At 42.0% G+C, this 21156-nt stretch overlaps 1 protein-coding gene and 1 long non-coding RNA gene across 4 annotated transcripts; both read right to left on the bottom strand.

Moving 5' to 3' along the window:
* Nucleotides 1-931: 931 nt before the first annotated feature.
* Nucleotides 932-3300, bottom strand: LOC136356563 (uncharacterized). Its single transcript, XR_010741475.1, has 2 exons — nt 2721-3300; nt 932-2351 (listed from the first exon to the last, which is right to left on the bottom strand). It is a non-coding gene; the product is annotated as an uncharacterized lncRNA (long non-coding RNA).
* A 2522-nt stretch (nt 3301-5822) lies between these two features.
* LOC9270664 (mediator of RNA polymerase II transcription subunit 33A) lies at nt 5823-19808 on the bottom strand. 3 transcript variants are annotated; one of them, XR_001546075.3, is made up of 13 exons: nt 19377-19808; nt 19149-19259; nt 14367-14720; nt 12985-13295; nt 12815-12906; nt 12400-12721; nt 12107-12302; nt 11884-11998; nt 11564-11722; nt 10783-11446; nt 8683-8892; nt 6032-7337; nt 5823-5925 (listed from the first exon to the last, which is right to left on the bottom strand). XR_001546075.3 is itself a non-coding variant. In XM_015784080.3 (12 exons), the coding sequence occupies exons 1-12, from the start codon at nt 19673-19675 to the stop codon at nt 6247-6249; spliced, it is 3924 nt and encodes a 1307-aa protein (XP_015639566.1). In that variant the 5' UTR covers nt 19676-19808; the 3' UTR covers nt 5823-6246. The 3 variants fall into 3 exon arrangements, 1 of the variants encoding a protein (XP_015639566.1); XM_015784080.3 differs by having other exon boundaries at nt 5823-7337; XR_010741477.1 differs by lacking the exon at nt 10783-11446 and having other exon boundaries at nt 5823-7337.
* Nucleotides 19809-21156: the final 1348 nt, after the last annotated feature.

The following is a 21156-nucleotide window of genomic DNA, read 5'->3' on the forward strand; positions in this document are numbered from 1 at the left end:
GATGAATCCAACTCTTCTTCAAAGTGTTGACGCAACTCTCCAATAGCCACCAAAGCTACTTCTTGACAAGCATGGCAGTACGATCTTCCTCCAGCTTCGAACTTATAAGACGGAAGGTCTTCACTATCACTAGCCAACGTCACACGAACACGACACTTCTCCTCGTCGGGGTCATGGGAAATCTGGCGATACTCGGGAGCAACTTCATAGCCTACCTCAAAAGCCATCAACCTCAGCTCCCTGACGAATCCTAACACCTCGATCAAATTTCTCGGTGAATGGGGCGGCATCTAAAGAAACATAGAAGAGAAGAATTAATGCATATTTTTCTAAGTTAGCTGCACCAACTAGACTTAACTGATTTTTGACCAAAAAGGAAGAAAATAAAAGAAAAGACACATACAAAGCTATTTTATAAATATTTTATAGAATTTAACTTTTTTGGACAGGGACAAATATTTTTTTTTTGACAAATAACAAAAATAAAACTAAAATACTTATGATTTAATTTAAGCACGGTACAGTGTCACCACAAGAAAGATGAGTAGTACTAGTGCTATCATGATTGTATCGATACCATAATAGATGTACAGTGCCGACTAATCAATAAGATTTGGTAAAGAGTAAAAGAAATATTTTGAGAAGAACAACTTTTTGCTTTTAAAAGAAAAGAAATTGAATTAAAGAAATTTTGTGCATAACCTTGCATGTGCTGCCAACTTAATTAATTTATAAGAGAATAGAGAAGAGCAGTTCTATTTTCAAAATATTTTGAAGGCTACTTAAGGTTTACCATTTGGCTTATCCTAAGGTCAAGGTGGCTCTGATACCAACTTGTCACGCCCGGAATTTCTATCCAAAATTCCAAACGCTTACATGTGTGTTAAACCCTCGTCCAGGAATCAACCGAGGCACACAATGACAATATTGATAATAGAGTACAAATAATTAACTATTGAATACTCACAAATAATAAATTATTACAGAGGTAGATAGTTCCTCTCAAAGAAAAATAAAACATTCTACGCAGCGGAAAACAAAACTATAACAAACTACGGAACAGCTATGGCGACTCCACTCCACATGCAACTTAACCAGAACAAGCCTAATCCTCCAGATCATCACCTTCACTGAAGTACTCCTCTTCTGATGAATGAATATTGCAAGAATGAGCATATAACATACTCAACAAGCCACACAGCAAATATGCAAGTGCACAGGATAACAAAGGATGGCATAATATAGTTCATTTGCAGAAAACAGCATTTAATAAATATTTTAGAGAATAGTAAAACAGTTGAATAATTAATCAATATTAAATAAACACCATACAACACACCCGTGTTGCATAGGCCCAACCGTATTTGTACAACCAACCCCAGTTGAACAAATTAAACCTCCAAACCAGGAATTATCCATTCCAAACCAGGAATTAAATTAATTACCACATTATTACCACTAATGAGTAGTGTGAGACTAATCACGAAAAACATTGCTCAACTCACCCATAACCGCGGGTACGGCTATTCGAATAGATTAAAACTCTGATCAGAGGTGTACCACTGTACCCACAAGACACAACCCCACATCATGTTACCATGTGCCTCAGTACCACCACGATACCTCGGAAAGGAGTCGTGACAATACCCCTCGCATAACACAATTCACCACAGTGCACCGTACCTGGATCATAATCACCCCCTTATAAACAAGGCATGGACTCCCCAGCGACCCCCATGGACTTCTCGCCACTTCTCAGTCTGGCGCACTATAATGAATCACGCTATACAAAAGATAAAGCCGTTGCCCACGCTGGCTTGTGGTTGGCACGATAAATGTTTCACAACAGTAGCTCGCGAACCGGTCCTTAATTGTCATGAGCACAACCATCAAAACCATATGCTCACAACCCACCTTATCCAGGTTTTAAATTATCAATTAATTAACATCACACGATTAACCATCGTGAGCTACCATTGAATATAACCCTAATTAACAATAATAATTATGTATATACTTTATATTTAACCCCTTTTAGTTAGCTAATGTTTCTAAGCATAGCTAAGCAAACCTATATATAGCATTTAGCTGAACCAATCCAATATATAAGGTTCATGCTAATCAAATTATAACCCATAGGAAAATAAAGTCATCTTCGGCCATTAACTAACTGGGAAAGGTTCACCACCCGATGACATTCAAAAACAATGCATAGTTGAAATAAAATAATAGCTTTAAACGGGATCAACATGCTCAAAGGGTTGTTTGGGATCTGTGTGACTTGCCTTGGGCTTCCACAAACGCTTCGGAACCTTCCTCAACGGAAACGCTCTCCTCCAGAACGTCGGAAACTAAAGCAAATAAACAAAATCAACAAAACAGCACAAAAACAAGCATAAACAGTACATGTGGATATTTTTAACATGTAGACCTTGATTTTAGAAGAATTTAGAAACTTGAACCACCTAAAACGGATCTACGGTTATTTAGTTATGATTTTCCGAAGTTTAAATCTATTAGAAAATCGGGAAAAAGGAAAAAGAGAGAGAGGATGACGTCAGCCCTGGAGATGATGACGTCAGCCCTGGCGATGACGTCGGCATGACGTCAGCACGACGGCCGGCTCAGGTCGGAGGGCTCGCCGGCGCTAGGGAGGTCGGCGGCGGAAACGGAGACCACCTACGCGTAGAGGACAACGAGGCGAACCCGTTGGTACTCACCACCACGGCAAACGGTGCACGACGGCGGCCGGCGACGAGAAGAGGCGGCGCGGCGGCTCGGGTCGACGGCGACGAGGGTGCTCCGGGGGTCGGCGGCGAAAACGGAGGGGCGGCCGAGCTTCCTCGCACGACGGCGCTCCTCTTGGCGGAAACGGCGAGCGGCGACGACGACGGAGGCGGCGGCGCGACGATGCCGAAGACGGCCGGCGGCGGCGGCGAACTTGAAGCACGTCGCGGCGGCGCTAGGGGGCACGGGAGAGCTCGGGAAAGGGGGCAAACGGAAGAGGACAACGAGGGGAAGCTTTATATGAGCTCGGATTGAAGAGATCAAGCCGCAAACGAGAGGAATCGACTCGGGAAGAAATCAAACTCGGTTTTTAGGGATAAAACAAAACGAATTCGATTCGGATAAAATACCCAACGATTCGCTTTGATTCTTGGGGAAAAGAAAGGAGAACGAGAGGAACAAAACCCCTCAAAAACCCGGAGGAATCGGGCTCGGATTTGGGCGGAATCGGAGCGGGAAGCGGCGGCTAGGGTTCGGGCTCGGCGGCGGCCGGCCGGAGGTTGAAGACGGCCCTGACATGTGGGCCCCACATGTCAGCGGCTGGAGGAGAGGGGCGCGGGCGGCGGCGGCTTGGGCCGGCATGGGCCGCGCGCGGGGAGAGAGAGGAAAGAGAGAGTTGGGCCGAAATCGGCCCAACGGCCTAAGAGGGGGATTTTTGAACTTTTTAAACAAAAACAATTTGTGAATTGATGTTTCAATTATTAAAAATACTTCCCTTGCTCAAATAATTCCCAGAAAAATCTAGAAAATAGAGGAGCAAGCATAGTATTTAATAGAATTTTATCTAGCTCATTTTTATGTTGAAAATTTTCCTAGAAAATTAGGGTTTAGCTTGTAGGCTTTTAAAATAATTTCTAAAAATTCCAATTAAACAACAATTTATATATTTAAGATTTTTAGGGTGTGACACTTCTCCCAAGAGGATGAGTACAACAGCCATTAGTAAGGTGGTGTTTGGATCCAGGGACTTAACTTTAGTCTCTGTATTTAAACATTAATTTAGAGTATTAAATATAGGCTACTTATAAAACTAATTACATAAATGAAAGCTAATTTGCGAGACAAATTTTTTAAGCCTAATTAATCCATAATTAGAGAATGTTTACTGTAGCATCACATAGTCTAATCATGGATTAATTAGGCTCAATAGATTCGTCTCACAAATTAGTCCAAGATTATATATGGGTTTTATTAATAGTCTACGTTTAATATTTATAATTAGTGTCCAAATATCCGATGTGATAGGGACTTAAAAGTTTTAATCCCATCTAAACAGGGTCTAATCCTACTCCTATCTTTTCACATCTGAAAAGACACATAAAGAAAATTACATGTACTACTAGTACTAAACTACTAAGGCCCAGTCCCAACCGGATAAAAGGAAAATAAAATATCCTCAATCCCCACCATCTCTAATCCCCATATGTCCTTAGATGTACTTTATTTTATCTTCCTTAGTTAGTGCTAAATAGGGAATAATCCCTTATAATCATGGACGGAGGGAGTGCAAAGAAAATCCATTTTAGACAGCGGACTATGACTGTATGAAACTATGCAGGGGGAGGCGGAGGAGGAGGAAACGGAAGAGGAGCAGAGCAACCTGTACTCACCAGCGATATGTCGAAAGGGGACCCGAGAATCCCAGCATGCTCCTGTGATCCCGCCACGCGCTTCAACGAACGAGCCAAATTTGCACACTCAAGTTGCACTTTGGCACAGAATCCATAGCGAGATCCACTTTAGCAATTACTTTCTCGAGATTTCCACCCTGACAGTAGCCGCTGATCAATAGTGATGACCTCCAACTTCTCCAGAAGCTTGGATTCCATCAATTCCGTGCCTTGTTTTAATGGAGCGGAGAGCTTGGCGGGCATCATGGAAAATCGGCAACAAAAATGAGATGCACAGCGACACCCACAACTAGTCTTTGATACCACTGTAACACACCCCCGCCGATGAGATTGTCGCCAACGAGATTCGGTTGGAGGGAGGGAGATTGATCGGAGGAGGAAGCAGAGAACGTGAGAGAGAGAGAGTGAGAGCAGAGTTGGGGATTGTGTTTCATTTCATTTGCCAGATTGGCTACAGTGGAGCCACCCGGTGAATATTTAACATGTTCTGAAATGAGCTAATAGGCCACACGCCACACGCACACTAGGCTTGCAGGCCTCAATTCATTCTAGGCACGCAAGATAAACCCCTAACTCACGCGCTATTTGCTTAACTCCACACCATGATCTATACTGTTACCGGTTACTGGTCATGATATTACATGAAAGATACATAAATACATATGTACACCTGCTAAATACATATGTACACCTGTTAGCTCGCTACCTTTACCCGTTCATCTACTTTTTTCTTACCTCGTACATGTGATTTTTTTTCAAGGTAATTATATTAAACAATATTTATAAAAATACATATGTAGACTTCTTAGTTATATACAAAGTGGGGGCAAAATTTTTATGTAGACTTCTTAGTTACTGGAATTAAACGCGAAAGGTGCTCCGTTGATCAACACTACATTGACCACTAGTGTGTTCCGACCGATTGCAAATAATGTTCGCGAAGCCTTTCTTGTTCTCTCGCTGTCAAGAATCTCCTCGTCTGGGACCGGAAATCAATGGGTTCTGAGTTCTGACTAACGACTCAACTAGTACCTATTCACTTCATTGCGCTGCCGTGTTGTTAGCTGTACATGCAAAATCTACCAGCAAAAAGACACTTGTCACGTCTCTCTCCTGCTCCGTTGAGATAGCCGGTGAAGGTATAGGGAAAATTTTCAAGCTTCGCCTCGACTGTTTTTAGAAAAAAAAAAACCGTTGTATGCTCAATAGCATGACAGGTTTGTTGGTTCCAGATGTTCTAGAGAGCGAGTCACTACTGTACTTACCAGATTGTACATTGATCATATGAACAGTAATACAGTGGACTATATGTAAATGTAACTTCTCTTTTCTGTAGTCTGTCACCAATGCTATGGTCGAAACAGGCTTGGAAGACTTGGTCTCGGTTCCTTTGAAGAAAGAGCAAAACCAAAAAAATAATCTGATCTCCAATTGAGCCGGAAAGATCATTTACACCATGTCATTGGAGTGGCAGCTATGCTTGATCATTTACACCATGTCATCCTATCTAAGACATTTGAATTACATTTGTGAATATAAATTGCGACCAAGAGAAGATTCCACGAATTATGTACACATGCACTGTGATCAGCAAGACCAGAATAAGAACTGACCTGTAAATGTACTGTAAAGTGTAAACACCTAACTGCTGGATATCCTTTCTGTAGTATAGACTTCTATCTAGTTCAGAGCAAGCCATCTACTAGAACATATGCTTCTCTGATGGGGGTCTCTGCACGTCAGATCAGGTGTAAGATGTGTATGCCTGTACTGGAGCAAGAGAGCATAAGTACATGGCAAATTAGAGCACCAATTTGGCACGGGCATATCATAGGATGTATTCAACCACTGTAGATATGGCCTTTGGACCCCCTCGCTCGAGCAAAGAGAGGGCAAGATCGCACTCGTGCCATTTCCAAAGCCCAGACGCCAGCTTCTTCAGCGTCTCGAGCTTCACCTCAGGGATCCATGTTGGCGCAAAGTCGACCAGCAAGCCCACAAAACATATAACATAGGTTCTCCAAGTGACCTGGCCACAGCCAAGCTCAATGTTACCCTGCATTACATTGGCGACAAACTCCAAGTGCCTATCTACAACCCGTTGCCTCTTCGATGTGTATACGGAAGTATAAACTGGGGAGGTTTCTCCTACTCCCCAGGTGCTGGCCCCAGAAACAAGGAGAACATATGCCAAAGCAAATCCTTCGAAACTACTGCACACTGGTCCAGCAGAACCCAGCCTTGCTTCACCAGCTGAAAGCAGCATTGTTGGCAGAATCTGCTCATACAGAAGACGAACCAACTTTATTCCACCAGCATGACAAAGCATAGATGCTGCAAGTGATGCTATCTGCTCTACAGAACATGTGGCAGAAGATAGTGTCATCCGACCAGACTTCAGAAGATGAGGTCTACTAGAGTCACATTCATTTGCTAATGCACGAGCTCTCTCAATGACAACCTTCAAAATCTCTTCACATACAAAATAGTTGTCAGGAAACATTCGGCAGCATCGTGTGTAAAGTAATCCTGGCGATAAAGAAAACCGGGGACTTCTTTCTTGGTGAGCCTGCCCCAGCAGCCTATTCACTCCTCTGTCAGCTACAAAGCAAGAACGCCCATCAACCAAAGGCCCAAGGAAAGATGAGAAGCAACTCCTGATTAGTTGAGCAACTGCATTTTTATCTCTGGTAAATGGTGTCTCTGAACATGACTGGATGATATAATCATGCCACCGCCGAACTTTTTGTGCCCAGAATGCCCCTATGATTGCCATGCTAGGCCATGAACTTGATGTAGCACAAATTTCCACTCCTTTGTCAATAATTCCTTGTAAGTGATTAAATTCCTCCATCTTAACAGTTATTGATAAGCTGATAAGAGTTGCTATTGGTAATGGAAGCATTGGGATTGGTGGACCTGTATGATTGAGTGACAAGCAACAGTTATAGTATAAGAAGCTTACATTTAAAGAGCTTACAAGGAAAGTCTTCTTAAATTCAAGATAAATTTTCAATGGCATAGCTCACAAATGAAGACAAATAAATGATTTACTATCGCCTGTAAAGCCCCTATTTGACATGAATGAGTAAACGTACCAACATTAAAGAGGATAATATGATAACAGCAGTATATACCTGTGACATACAACCATGGAACCACCACTACTCCTGTGTTATTAGCAACCTAATTTAATAAGAAATGTGTTTCTGTCCTTTTAAAAGCCAAGTTTTTTAATTACTAAAGTAAAGGTAGGAGTAGATCCTAAAATAAAATTTATGCAATTTCTTACTCTTTAAAAGAGAGTTGGGGATATCGTAGGTATCCCACTACGGATCTTTAGTGGTGTCATGGTCTTCAGCTAGTGGGTTCTGTGGAGTCGATTGAAGTCTATAGCCATGGATGACAGGAGGATGAGGGCGTTCTGCACCTCATCATCCCAGTGCAGTGGTGGAGGAAGAAGAAAACAGAGTGGACTAAATTCTTGCTTATCTCTTCATTATCTGGCCAAGTCCCTTTATAGGAGAGGCATCAATCCTACAAATGAAGCTAAACTCTTGGAACTCATTAACTAACAGTGAAGTAGTGAACCAATCTAATAATCCTGATAAAACCAACTTGAAGATAATCCTCACACAATCCTGATTTAGTCGCTGGCTTGGGTGTCGCCAGAGTTGGGTGCCCATTATAAGTTTATCACAGTACATTTACTACTTCTGTATGCAGATTAAATGCTAGATCACTAATTATAATTTAAAGCAGCTATTTAATGTATACATGTACAACATTCACACCTACCATTATAAGTTTATAACAAATATATCTCATGATGTACTCCCTCCGTTTCATATTATAAGTCACTTTGGGTTTGTCCTAAGTCAAATCTCTTTAAGTTTGACCAATTTTATAGAAAAATATAACAAAAAATTTCCAACATAATAAATATACTATAAAAATCTATCCAATGATGGATTTAATAAAACTAATTTGGTGTCGTAGATGCTGGTATATTTTTCTATAAACTTGGTCAAACTTGAAAAGGTTTGACTCCGGACAAACCCAAAGTGACTTATAATAATGGAGGGAGGATAGCTTAAATTTTGCTCCACAGAACCCAGAGTGAATGCATAAAACAATGTTCAAACATCAAATACTGAGGTCAACAACTTATAAGGCCACTGGAAATGAAATAAAAAATAGAAACAACGGTAGCTTGTAGTAGCAAACAGAAATGAATCATTTGTATAGAAAGACATAAACTTACGTATTCGTGGAGAGATGTTAATATGAACACCAGCGGATGCAAGAGCCTCCTCAATATCGGACTCAACTGCTAAAAGCGTTGCAGCAGGACTGGGCCAGTCAGTCCCATTCAGCATAACTGGCTTCCATAAGCCACGAGTAATTTCTGCCGAAAAGTAGCTGACGATAACAGCAACTGAAGCAGGCAAGAAGTCCGCAAGATTCCTCAAGCCTGTAAGAGTGTAACGGTATGCACCAGTAAATATGCAATGACAATGGGAAGTGAAAAATACAGTTGATGTCTGTCAATTTCGATAAACGAAAACAATTTGCAGATAGCTGGAAGGTGAGCTTTTTATATAATGCTACATAGAGGGAAAACGTCCATAGTGCCATAGACTTAGTAGATCCTACATAACTCTAAGAACTACAACCAGACGAGTTGCCCTAAACTTTGAAGTACAAGACCAAAGTCCACTTAACAGGATCTTTAACCCCCAAGCAGTGGTGCAGCCAGCTCCCAGGCTGATCAAGTGTCCACCTGAGCTCTGCAGCTGGCGTCATCACTATCAACTACCAGAAACACCTATAAGAAGTAGCCAGCAACCAGGAAATGCTCTTTGACACCTGGGCTTGATGACGATGCGGACTCCGCCACTGCTCCCAAAAGGTGGTTTTACAAACAAGTTTCTACGTTGACTGCTCAAACACCAAAATTGGCCACCCTGAAGTTATCTAGAGTTCTAGGCTACTCAACTAGAGCTTAAATGGGGCAAATGGAGAATCTCATCTCCCATTTGTCACCCTGTGCAATCCCTTCTTTCCAATTCTGACCAAAGTTACTCTCATTTTTAATCAACTCCATGGCAGCTCTCAATGAGTTAAAATGTGAAAACAAAAATCAGCCTGGGACACCATCTTACAAGGTAAAATTACCTTTAAATGTTTATGAGGTCATATTAAACTATGACATTCCATTTCATCCTGTACACTTAAAAACCCAGTAATCTGATAAAATATTTAGACCACTTAGAGGAAAAGGAAAATATTTTCATGCATGATCGAGTTGATTAATTGAAAATAAAAAAAAAGACAGGAAATGAAAGTCTAAAGCCAACTTTTTTATGTATACCACCTAAATATTAGGTGATAGTCTCATTGAGAACTGAAATATTCAAAGGTACTCATCCCAAAATAAATTGATTTCTAGAGTTCAAAATTTGTCCCAAAATAAGTTGTTTGGCAAAGATTAAGGTTGAGGGAAAAGATTTCTTTTCAATCACCTCATTGGTCAAATTTTGAATTGCTTAGATTCCCTTCCCAAGCTCCTGATGATTGAAAATGCTTTGATATCCATGCACTGGAATCAGTATCCTAAAAATGCTTATGTTGTGGTACACTTTTTGAATCCTAGACATGTTTATATTTTGGAATGGAGTAGGCTCTTACCTACCCTTGGTCCACAAATCAAGAAATCGTATCCCTTCAATACTCCTTACCTACCCACCCACTAATACTAATTTCTCATCGAGGGGCATTTTAGTGTTTTACCCTCCCTACTAAAGTTTCCTTGGAATGCGAGAGATCCATTTATTTTGGGACAGGAGAAGTATATCCATAGACAGAAATATTTTTGCAAATTAAATTACATAATATATGAATATTGAATACACGTAAGCAATTTTAAATTCAGGATGACATTTATGAAAGTAGTACTATTGCACTTGAGTTAAATTGATGATAATAAAAGCTCAAAGAAATTTTGTTACTGAAGGCATTTGATTCAATCTTTCACAGTGGAAAGTAACTGGGATAACTTACAGGACAGAACTAGAACTAAATACTACTCCCTCCATCCCAAAATATAACACCGTAGTACTAGATGCGACACATGCTGCTACTAAGGATCTGGACAGGGGGACATGTCATATGTAGTACTGGTTGCTATATTTTGGGACGGAGGAGGGAGTATGAACTTGAGGGAATTAAGAAACTTCATCAAAAAGATATTATTAGTTTCTGAACAACACTACTTAAATGTAAATGGAAGATTTAGCTTGTTAGTGTAAATTGAAGACCAGTGTTAGATATGCAAGTAAAATGCAGGATACTGAATAAAAACCTGTAATCAAATCACGAGACGAAAGCCTCCCATGTGCGCAGGCAGCTAAAACAGTCTCAAGCACAAAAGGAACAGCTTCCAGCACTTCCCATGCAGTAGCTGGCGGCCCTTGGGAGACATCATCTTGTGTGCCTAGAGATGAACCACTCATACTGGAACTTGATGTTGATTGGGAACTGACAGGAGGGATGCCACTTTTTGACATTTTATGGCAGACAATTTTCAGTATCTTATTGGCTACTTGAAGGATACTTTTCCTTTTGTAAGAACTAGAAAGAGTAGAGGCTATGCAAGCCTGATTCTGAAAGTACCATGCCCGTAGCTTTGGAAATGAGTCAATATACACCGGTTTTTGAAACGATGGATCTAGTTGAAATATGCTCTTTCTGCTAACATCATACGGACTATTCAAAGCAAAATGACTGTTTCGTAGTAGCAGGAGAAAATCCAAACTGATCTCTGAGCAAACAAAGACTCCATGTTTTGATAGTGCATACTCCACAGGGGGTCTATGAAATTTCCACAAGCGAAGAAGACACAGGAAAGCACATGAGAATACGGAGTACACAGAGGCCTCTTCAAAACTACAATTCCTATGGTCAGACGAAGGTAATGATCCAAATATTTCGCATAAAGGCATTAGAATGGCAGCTAGTTCTGGAACCTGAAAAGTTTGTAAATTATATAAAATCCAGCATATTGATATTTGCTTTAATAATTTAAAATGCAACTCTGAAATTTAGCAATTCATTGTCTTTATGAAAAACATCGATTTCCTTACCAAGCCATACATAGAGAGAATATGAACCACATCAATTGAAGAAATCCCAGATATGAGAGCATGCAGCATAGGCATGTGATGTATATAGAACCCATCTGATCCAGAGTCTAGGGGGAGCAATGTAGACAGCAACTTAAGCACCATTTGGATAACATGTTCCTAAAAGAGCACAGGAAAGCCACATTAAATCATTTTCAAAGGCAGTAATAGTCAATAATGACACATACTATACGGAACTTTTCAGGCCAAAGATTGTAAAATAGAACAAGAGCATTTTGTATGTGCCACTCGTTCTATTTGTGCTCCACACAGAATTCTACCTGAATGTTCCAGCCACGAAGAAGGGATGCTCCACACAGAATCTTAGACGCCGCCAACTTTTCCTCATCTGACCCACTTACTGCAAAAGGTTGCAATTTCTCCAACTCTGCTAGGCTAAAATAATCAAGTAGGAACGGTACCATTAATCAAGCTAGTGAGCAAACATTAAAAAACCCAAAATGCTCTTAAGGAATTGAATTTTACAAGTCCATGACTCATCACCTCGAAGCAGGTGTAACCATAAGTGCATCCTTAAGGCCCATAAGGGGTGACCCTTCCATTAAGGCTGACCAAGGGGATTCCTCAACAGCAGATGCGTCTTTAACTGGAACAACATAGCTAGGCCAGAAATAAACAGATGTATCAACTAAATTCCTTGCTATACAAGCTTCCACAATAAGATGTAGCATATTTCCCGCTGCAATTTTAGAATGATTATGAGAGAAAATGAATTGTTTACTAATAAGAAATGCATAAGAAAAATACTAGATATTGTAAAATCAGTCTGAGATAACCTGCTTTAATAGAGGAGATATCTTTGGAATAATTGTGACCTCTCTCATTCCGATCCTTCAAAACAGATAAAGCAACTAATGCTTTCCTAGCTGCAATATTTGCTGACTGCACTACTGCTGGTGGAGGAGAAAGAAGACCAAAAAATTGCCCTAGAACTTGAAGTGAAGACAATAATTCTCCTCTTCTAACAGAGACCATTCCACCTTCAATCTTGTCAGACTCTTCCTTAAGAATGGAAGCAATAGACAGAGGTACAATAGCCAATAACATGCACAATCGAGAATGAAGATGAGGAAATGGCCCTTCTGGAATGCCACGATCCTAGTAAACAGATACAAAATTACATTAAACGAACATTCTAGCTTCCTCATCTGTTAATAAAGAAAAAAATGATGTTTCAAAAGTTATCTTAACTCGTTGTATAAGCCGTAAAGCTGAAATCCACAGAGCTTGAAAGGTTTCTTGCCAGGTTGCTCGATTAAGAACTTGAAGTGTCTTAGCAAGTTCTGTGCCAACCAAAGGTTTCAAGTTGATAAAAAAGGTTATACAGCAGTTGAATCAACAACTGAAAAATATATTAGAACCTGTCAGAGCTTCAATTGATGATATGGTATCAAGATGTCTTCCGTCCATTGTGTTCTCCATAAACATGTCAAAAGGTATCCAACAAGAGCTCTTTCCAGCGCCAAAGACACTGCGTGCAGCAGAACTGCAAGGCTTTGTACTCACAATACTTCCCAATAGATTGCCTTTGTGTAATTGATGTCCTGTAGTAACAACTTTTCGTATATTCATCATCAAGCTGCCTAGCAGATTATGTGCAGTTCCAAAATTCTTTGACTTCAGAGCACCAATAAGCTGAAGCCTCTGGAGCAAAATATTGAAATTTTCAGGTCTACCCTAGCACATCCATAAAAAAAGGGTTTCCAGTCAGTGTGGATGCCAGTTAAGTGAAACTTTTAATTATTCCAGCTTCCATGTAGGATTGAAACAGCTAAACGCACAGCAATTATATATGAGTGAAATGACAACTGAAATAAAAACCCAACTTTGAAGTATAGAGTCATCCCAACTCAAAAGATAAGTTTTTTCGGTGATACTGGTGGTCTGGCCTCTGTTTCGGAGTGAACTATCTAGCCCCAATTAACCTGGTCTGATTCTGACCATTGTGGAGATCAGACCATCAGACTATTTACAGCCCTAAAAACCTAAAGTAAAACTATTCTTTTATCTATAACACGGATTAACTTCACCTTTGGACTGCAGAAACTAGATGAGATCATGAAACCAACCTAATAAGAAATCTTCAGATAAGAAGTCTAGATCTAAAGATGTTGAACCCTTAATCTACAGTTATCTAGAATTTGATCAAAACTTAAAACAGTGACAACTTTCAAACCATGAGGAAATTATCTAAAATCCAGAATGAATGTTTTGCTGCAGCCAGCAGCATCAACTAAATGTCTAAGTCAGAACGGATTTATTAGATCTGTCAATGGCTGTGAAATATGAAATCTTACTGCATAATATCTGCCAAAATATCATACACTTTTATGTTAAAAAACTTCACGTTTGCATTTGCACATCAAGCGGTTTCAATGTGATGGCAAGAAAACCAGTTGTTTAATGAATCTATGTCTCAAATGAAGCTGAATCACTAAAACTGATATCAGAATCAGACAAGGTGAAAAATGGTAAATTTGAAAACAGTATTACATGATAAAAGATTTGAGTGGATTTTCTAACTAAGCAGTTTCTGCCACAAAATTAACATATGATATAATGATGAAAGATTTAAATTGTATACCTAAGTATATTCAAATAATAAAAGCTAAAAACTCAAGTAAAACAAAACTGCATCATATCATGAAAAAATTGATAGAGAGTTCGGATGGATATATAAGATTTTATTTAATCTTTTTTTCTTAGGCAATAAAGATTAAGAAACAAGGATGCAGCTGCATACGTGTTACGATAGACTAGACGGAGAAAAACTTGAGTATTTTTGTTAGCAGTGATCTTCTCAACTACTTCTAAAGTCATAATTGTGTTCTTCCTCCTCAGACATTCACGGTGCTCATCTTTCCTATCAAATGAGCTTCCCTTGCCATCTATGTTCATACTTTTTTCTGCTCCAATAGCATATGAAATGTCATGTCCATCACCATCAATAGTTGGCAAACCACAATCTTCCAATATACAGTCAGTCAATATTTTGATAACGCTTAACACAAACAAAATAACTGTATGTCCAAAATCCACTCTCTGAAACCCATAGCTATCTGAAAGATGCAAAGCATCATCAATAGATTTGACTAACCTGCAATGGGAAATGAAGATAATTAGGAACATTTTACAGAATCCAACAGTTCTGATAATTAATTAAATAAACTAAAAATATGTTTCTTTTTCTCGTTGAGTGCTCCCTCCATCCCACTCACTAAACTAATCTTTGACTTTAAATTTCTCATATACTACAATGTTTGTAGCAACTAAATCATAATCATATAAAAGTAAATCTAAATGATAATCCAATGTTATTATTTTCATCAAATAAAATTTAATTTATAATAAAATATTTATTGGTCAAATATTTAAAGAGTTGAATTTAAAAGTGTGCGTGCGCCTTAGTGAGTGGGACGGAGGGAGTACTTAGTAATGAAGTAGCTAGAAAAACAGATGCTCCTATCCTGATGACATGAAAGCAGCACCAGATGCAGATAAGATCACATATGAAATAACACAAATTAGATGAAGCGCTGGACCATTAGATATGCACTTGAGGAGACATGCCTGCTTTGCATAACGCATTATACGTACACATTTAAGTATGGACAAGGATCTAAATGGAGTATGCCAGTGTTGAAAGGTGTGTGACTTGTATCCTACCCGATTAGGACGAACACTAACAAGATTATGATTTCTACTTCTGTTTGGAAGATGACTAGTGAACTTGTATATAAAAGGGGGATGGCAATAAACAACCCAAGCCATGAACAAGCCGCAGGGACTCATCCAAAGCAAGTAGAAGCAATTTAGAGCACATGAGTGGATTCTTGTGTAAAACAATTACGCGAGGGTACAAAAGGTCCAAGAGGGTTGTCGGAAAGTGTCAACCCCTTGTACTATTTTGAGCTTGAGTTTAAGGAATATGCAATACGATTATAGGAATAACCAAATCTTCTTCAATGTCATGATTGTTTCATTGCCATGTTAGTTCCCTATGGTATTCATCTACTTTGGTCTTAAAGACTTAATACCAAACACACTTGTATCATATCTCACAGCATCTGAAGGATTCAGGATTTTTGCACATAAGGGATATCAAAGCATGACAGTCAGACTATCATCACATGAATTTCGCTTTCCAAGTATAATATATTATACAATATATCAAACATACATGACTAAAATAGTGTTTCATGTGCAGGGGTTCATGTCATAGTACAAAACGCGGAACCAGCGCCCTCAGCTGTTCAGCTTACTTGAAGGACCATTCATGCAATTGACCAAGTGAGGACCAGATGAACCGGGCAGTTATTGACAGAAACTGGTGGTTCGTGTGCAGGCTAACCAAGACATGGACCTTTATTAGGCCCAATAGTCTACCTAGTAAGGCTCATATACATATTACTCCAAATATTTGTGCAAAAAGAGGTGATATGGGAGTCAAACCCTCCAGCTAGCCAACCCGCATGGTGTGACCAATGAAGGATATGTACACATGACATAAGTGTTTCTGGTCCTGCAGCTGAATGGCTGACCCAGCAGTCGGACCGTTACACCAGCAAACCAGGAGCTCAGATGGTTCGGTGGCTGGTGCGGCATTTTTTACTATGGTTCATGGCATTGTTTACCCCCATGAACCCTTCCACATGGCGTATTGTTTGTTAATATGATTGGTTAGATGAGTTTAGGGCTGGCTTGACACAAAAGAGTATTCAGTAGCAGCATTCATGGTAGCAAAGATGAATAAACAAGCCGTTCTCTGAGAGTCTGAAGTCCAACTGTAGTAGTCTTTATTTAGACTGGCAGTAAAGATTGGCAAATTTTGGTATAGGACATCACGACTTTGCAATTTTAGCTGGTGAACACTGCAGAAGTTAATCTTTCGGGGAAAGCACTCCCAAAACATGGATATTTGCTGCTGGACACCGCGTCTATTAGAATATTCATTTCTGGCTAAATAATGGAGAGAAACAGCGTGAAACATCCAATACCCCTGACCCCACAGGTCAGTTCTCCCATCTCTCTCTTCTCTTTCCTCTCTCTTTCTACCTCTGCGGCCCCACATGTCATTGCTGGAGTCCTTCCTCCCCAGTCCCCACCTTTTTTCCCTCATCCTCTCATTCTCTAGCTCGTAGGGGAAGCTTGGTGGAGGTCCGGCGGGGCGTGGTACAGAGGATCACGGAGGCGCCATCACTAGAGATGGCAACGGGTGCGTACCCATCGGGTTCGCCTACCCCATACCCACACCCATTGAAATGAAATGCTCCCGCTTCATTACCCACACCCGCTCACGGGTGAAAAATTCCCCCATACCCACACCCGCACGGGTGACGGGTACCCATTGGGTACCCATACCCATTGGAGCAATCAGATTGAGCACACAATCCATCCAGTCAATCAGCAGTGCAACACCATAGCAAAGTTTTATTTACAAATTAGGATTAAAAAGCACACACACAAACCATGCAGCCACATTGCACAGCCCACATTGCAGAATCAACAAATCAACTGATAATTCAAACAGTGATATAATATAACAAATCAACTCGGCAGCTCGGCTTTGCTCGACGCCTCGACCCCGGCAAAAATCCCTAATACCTAACCTAGCTAGCCACCTGCCTCGGCCCCCGGCTAGTGGGTGGACTGCATCGGGCGTCGGCCATAGCCTTCGTGCACGCGGCGCGGGCGAGCGGCGTTCGCGTGACGGCTAGCTTCCCCAGCCACGGGATGGCGGCGCGCGGGTGTGTACTGCGTGCGGCGGCGCGGGGATGGCGTGCGGCGACGCGGGTGGCATGCGGCAGCGTGGGAAGCGAGGGCGAGCGCGGTCTCGGTGTGCGGCGGCACAGGTGGCGCGGGCAGCGGCCGGCGGCCGGCTGGGCACCCTACAGGTGAGATGGGTGTAGAGAGGGGGAGTGAGGGAGAGGAAGTGGGTGGGAGGCTTTTATACCTAGGGTTAAATTTGTTGTTGGGCCTTGGGCTGCACATGTTCTTTTGGGCTGAGGCCTATGGGTATTTTTTACCCACGGGTTAATGGGTTCGGGTGGGTAAAGAACGTTCTACGACCCGGCCCACCCGATGGGTGAAGTTTATGCCCGATAAGAGACCCATGGGTACATTATTTGGAACACATTTGCCTCCTAATAGAGTAAAAACCCATCGGGTCTCGGGTTATGGGTCCCCGTTGCCATCTCTAGCCATCACCAATGACGGATGAATGAGGGGAGGGGAGGGGAGGGGAGGAGAACCGCATGACAGTGTAAAATAGCAGCACATGAGAAATAGCAGATGGCCTTTATCCCACACACTATTAACAGCATATGTGGTATTATGTGAAAATAAGAACTTGAATCAAAATTCCACTTGAATTTTACAGTAGGTTCTGCTACTACATGCATAGTATTACACGTTGGCTGCGTCTGCGTATATTTTATTTAATTATTGAACATATTATAATTTGATATGTAAAAATGATATTACTATATTTGTCCTCAAAATTACTTTCATCTAGTTACACTACCAACTTTTTTTATAAATACATAACTAGGAAAAGAACAATGAAAATACATGTGCATTGGAGATCGTGTTAATGTCCTAAATGACAAAAAAAAAAGCACAAAGGTTGTACTTTAAAACTAGCATCCTGAATCTCATGTGGGTGCTGTTGACTACTGTTGTGCATACGTTCATGACAGCATGTAGTCCAGGCGTACACATGACAAATCACTGTACATAACTGTTGGCTGTCATACTCATCACAGCCAGCTGTCCAGCCATGCATATGTCAGCTAGTCAGCTACATTAATTTGATTGTTCTACTACTATTATATAAATAAACTATGTTAGCCTGATAACAAAGAGGATATGTCCACGTTTCCACAACAGGGTGAAAGAAGTAACCATCCATATGAATATCTTTCACGAATGTCCAAACAACCTTGGTAAAGATCACAATGTGGACAGGTGCACAAAGATCATGTAATCATGGGCTGCAGTTGTCCAAACAGGTTTGGATTGAAAAAAAAAGGTCATTGGTGGTATCCTGCCCTATGCATCCTTTTATCTCGTACTACAGTCCAATCAGACAATTGGACCATGGGAGCACTTTGGAAGTCTTCAAAACCACAGTGCACCAAAAAGGAGTGCCCCTCTGGCCTTGTGCTATCAACTTTGAACTTTCAAAACCAAGACGGCACACAACTAGGAAATTCACATCGTTTTCAACCTAACAAAATTTCTCCCTCTACACAGGCCCCACTGGCGCAGCGCAAGCGATCCCTCTCAAACCATCAGCCCTACCCTACAACCCGGAAAATAATAGCATCAACATCAGCAACACGAGCACACCGCGGATTTGGACGGAATCTCGCAAGCACGTTGACCAATTCAAAGGTTTGTAGCACGCCCATAAGTTTGTGTGGGGATAGGGGCATATGTCCATGTCATCAACAAATCCAGAGCACGAGACAAACCAATGTGAAGCAAGCAATTGAGACTGTAGTATGGAGCAATCGGTGCTTACATGGCCTTCGTCTCCACGCTCTCCGTGCAGACCGGGGCGACCGTGTACTGGCCGAGCAGCTCGAGGTAGAGCCTGTATGCCTCCGGCTGCGCCTGCCGGTTGGGCACCACCCTGCAGAAATTCCCCCCCAACACAATCTGATTAATCTCAACCCGAGGTCTCAAAACCCGCACGGAATCGAACTATTCGGCGGTGGATTAGGGGGCGAAACGAGGGCTTGCTCGGGACCTCGGGGTGAGCAGCGCGAGGGCGAGGAGCGGGGAGACGAGGCGGGACGCCATGGCCTGGTCCAGCACCTTCCACATCGCGCCCGTGTTGTGCGCGAAGCACAGGTTGGACACCAGCGCCGCGGCGAGCGCGGCCCCGGCCCCGCCATCGACGGAGATGGAGGAGGAGGCCTCCCGGGCGCAGCGCGCGGCCTCGGCGGCCTGCAGGAGCGGGGGGTCGCCGCGCGCCGCGGACGCCTTCACCGCCGCCATCACCCGCCGCTCCAGCTCGGCGGCGGCGGCGGCGGTGGCGGCCGCCATGAACGCGATTGCGCCGCCGCGGGAGGGAGGTTTGAGGGGGTTTTACGGGGCGAGTGGTTTTGGAACGATGGAGAAGGGAAGAGAAGAGAAGAGAAGAGAAGGAAGCAGAGAAAAGCGTGGTGGAACGGAGGACAGAGGAGAGGACGAGGAAATGACGCTCGGCTTTATTGCGCGCCCGCCTATGCAGGACCTTTTACATTATGGCCCATGTGTTGTATTCTTGTTTTTGCAAATAGACAGCTCAGGATACTAGTAATGCAGGAATGGACCTCGGCTCAGGTTTCCGAGGGTATTGCCATATAGGGGTGAAGACGGGGTGGGTAAGGTCGGATCACAACATTTCCATATCCTAACTCATATTTTATTTTAAATTCAAAATCAAGTACGGGTAGTGTCCGATAACTTTTTTTGAATCGGATTCGGGAACGGGTTTTTTTATGTCCAATTCATGGATATTTAATGTAAGAAGACAATTAAAGTGCTAAAAAAGATACATCAAGGAACAAATTATATAATATTACATGTGAGCTCATAAAAATAGTGATTAACTAATCTTTTATCATGTTTATAGGTGAACTTATAATAGATTTTCACATATGTTTCATAATATGGAACATATGGGCGGATATAACTATTCACGTATCATAACCCATATTTTTTTATGGATTCGGGTTCAAACTCGGATAATATCGGATATCCCATTTTCTCTCTCATATTCCTCCCGCAAGCCTTGGGTCGGTCGGGCGGGCGGGAAATATCCACCCCGTTTTCACTCCTATTGCCATTGAGGTATAACATTTCAGCATCACTAATACGAAAATGATCCTATCCGGGTGACCGATGCACACACTAAATATAGGGCAGTTACTCCCCACCCACTTCTTATCTATTCCCTCATTCTCTTTTCTCTCTATCCCATCTTCTCTCTCCACACACCCCACACATGTGCCTCTACCTCCCCTCATCGTCGGGGGAGCGAGAGGCTGCTCTTGCTACCTCGCCGCTGGCCGGTGAAAACAAGGAGGAGGATTGCCTGCTTCTCTTGCGATTAGAGCTCAAGTCGTAGGTGGCCGTGCTTGGGGACGTGCTCTCTGCGACCACCGCCATGCTGATGGCCGAGCTCGTGGCAGAGAATAGGAGCTCAGTAGCACGGTGGCCATAGGGACGCAACCGAGCTCAGCCCAACGTCAATGATGACGGTGGACACACGGATGCGGCCGAGCTCTGCGGCGTCAACAACGGTGGCCGAGGTCCACGGAGTGGACGACGGCGGCCACGTGGATGCGGTCGAGCTCGGCGCGGCGTAGAGGACAGTGAGCGCACAGTTTGTGGCCGACGTAGATGAGTTCGACGCGGCATCAACAACTATATCCTCCCCGATCTCGACTTGATTTTTTTTTTATGTTTCAGTCAATATAACTTAATGTTCTTTTATGTTGAATTGAAATGTTGCAATGAGTTTTTATGGTGTTCCATAACTT

This window comes from Oryza sativa, chromosome 5 (assembly GCF_034140825.1).
Source record: "Oryza sativa Japonica Group chromosome 5, ASM3414082v1".
In the NCBI taxonomy this organism is placed as follows: Eukaryota; Viridiplantae; Streptophyta; class Magnoliopsida; order Poales; family Poaceae; genus Oryza; species Oryza sativa.

What these genes read in the sequence shown, in the direction of transcription:
- LOC9270664 (XM_015784080.3), bottom strand. Translation starts at nt 19,675, where the DNA reads ATGGCGGCCGCCACCGCCGCCGCCGCCGCCGAGCTGGAGCGGCGGGTG. An exon ending in CTCGCGCTGCTCACCCCGAG is followed by an intron (nt 19,260 to 19,376) that starts GTCCCGAGCAAG and finishes GAATTTCTGCAG; the next exon opens with GGTGGTGCCCAACCGGCAGG. An exon ending in TAACATCTCTCCACGAATAC is followed by an intron (nt 7,338 to 8,682) that starts GTAAGTTTATGT and finishes TCAATCATACAG; the next exon opens with GTCCACCAATCCCAATGCTT.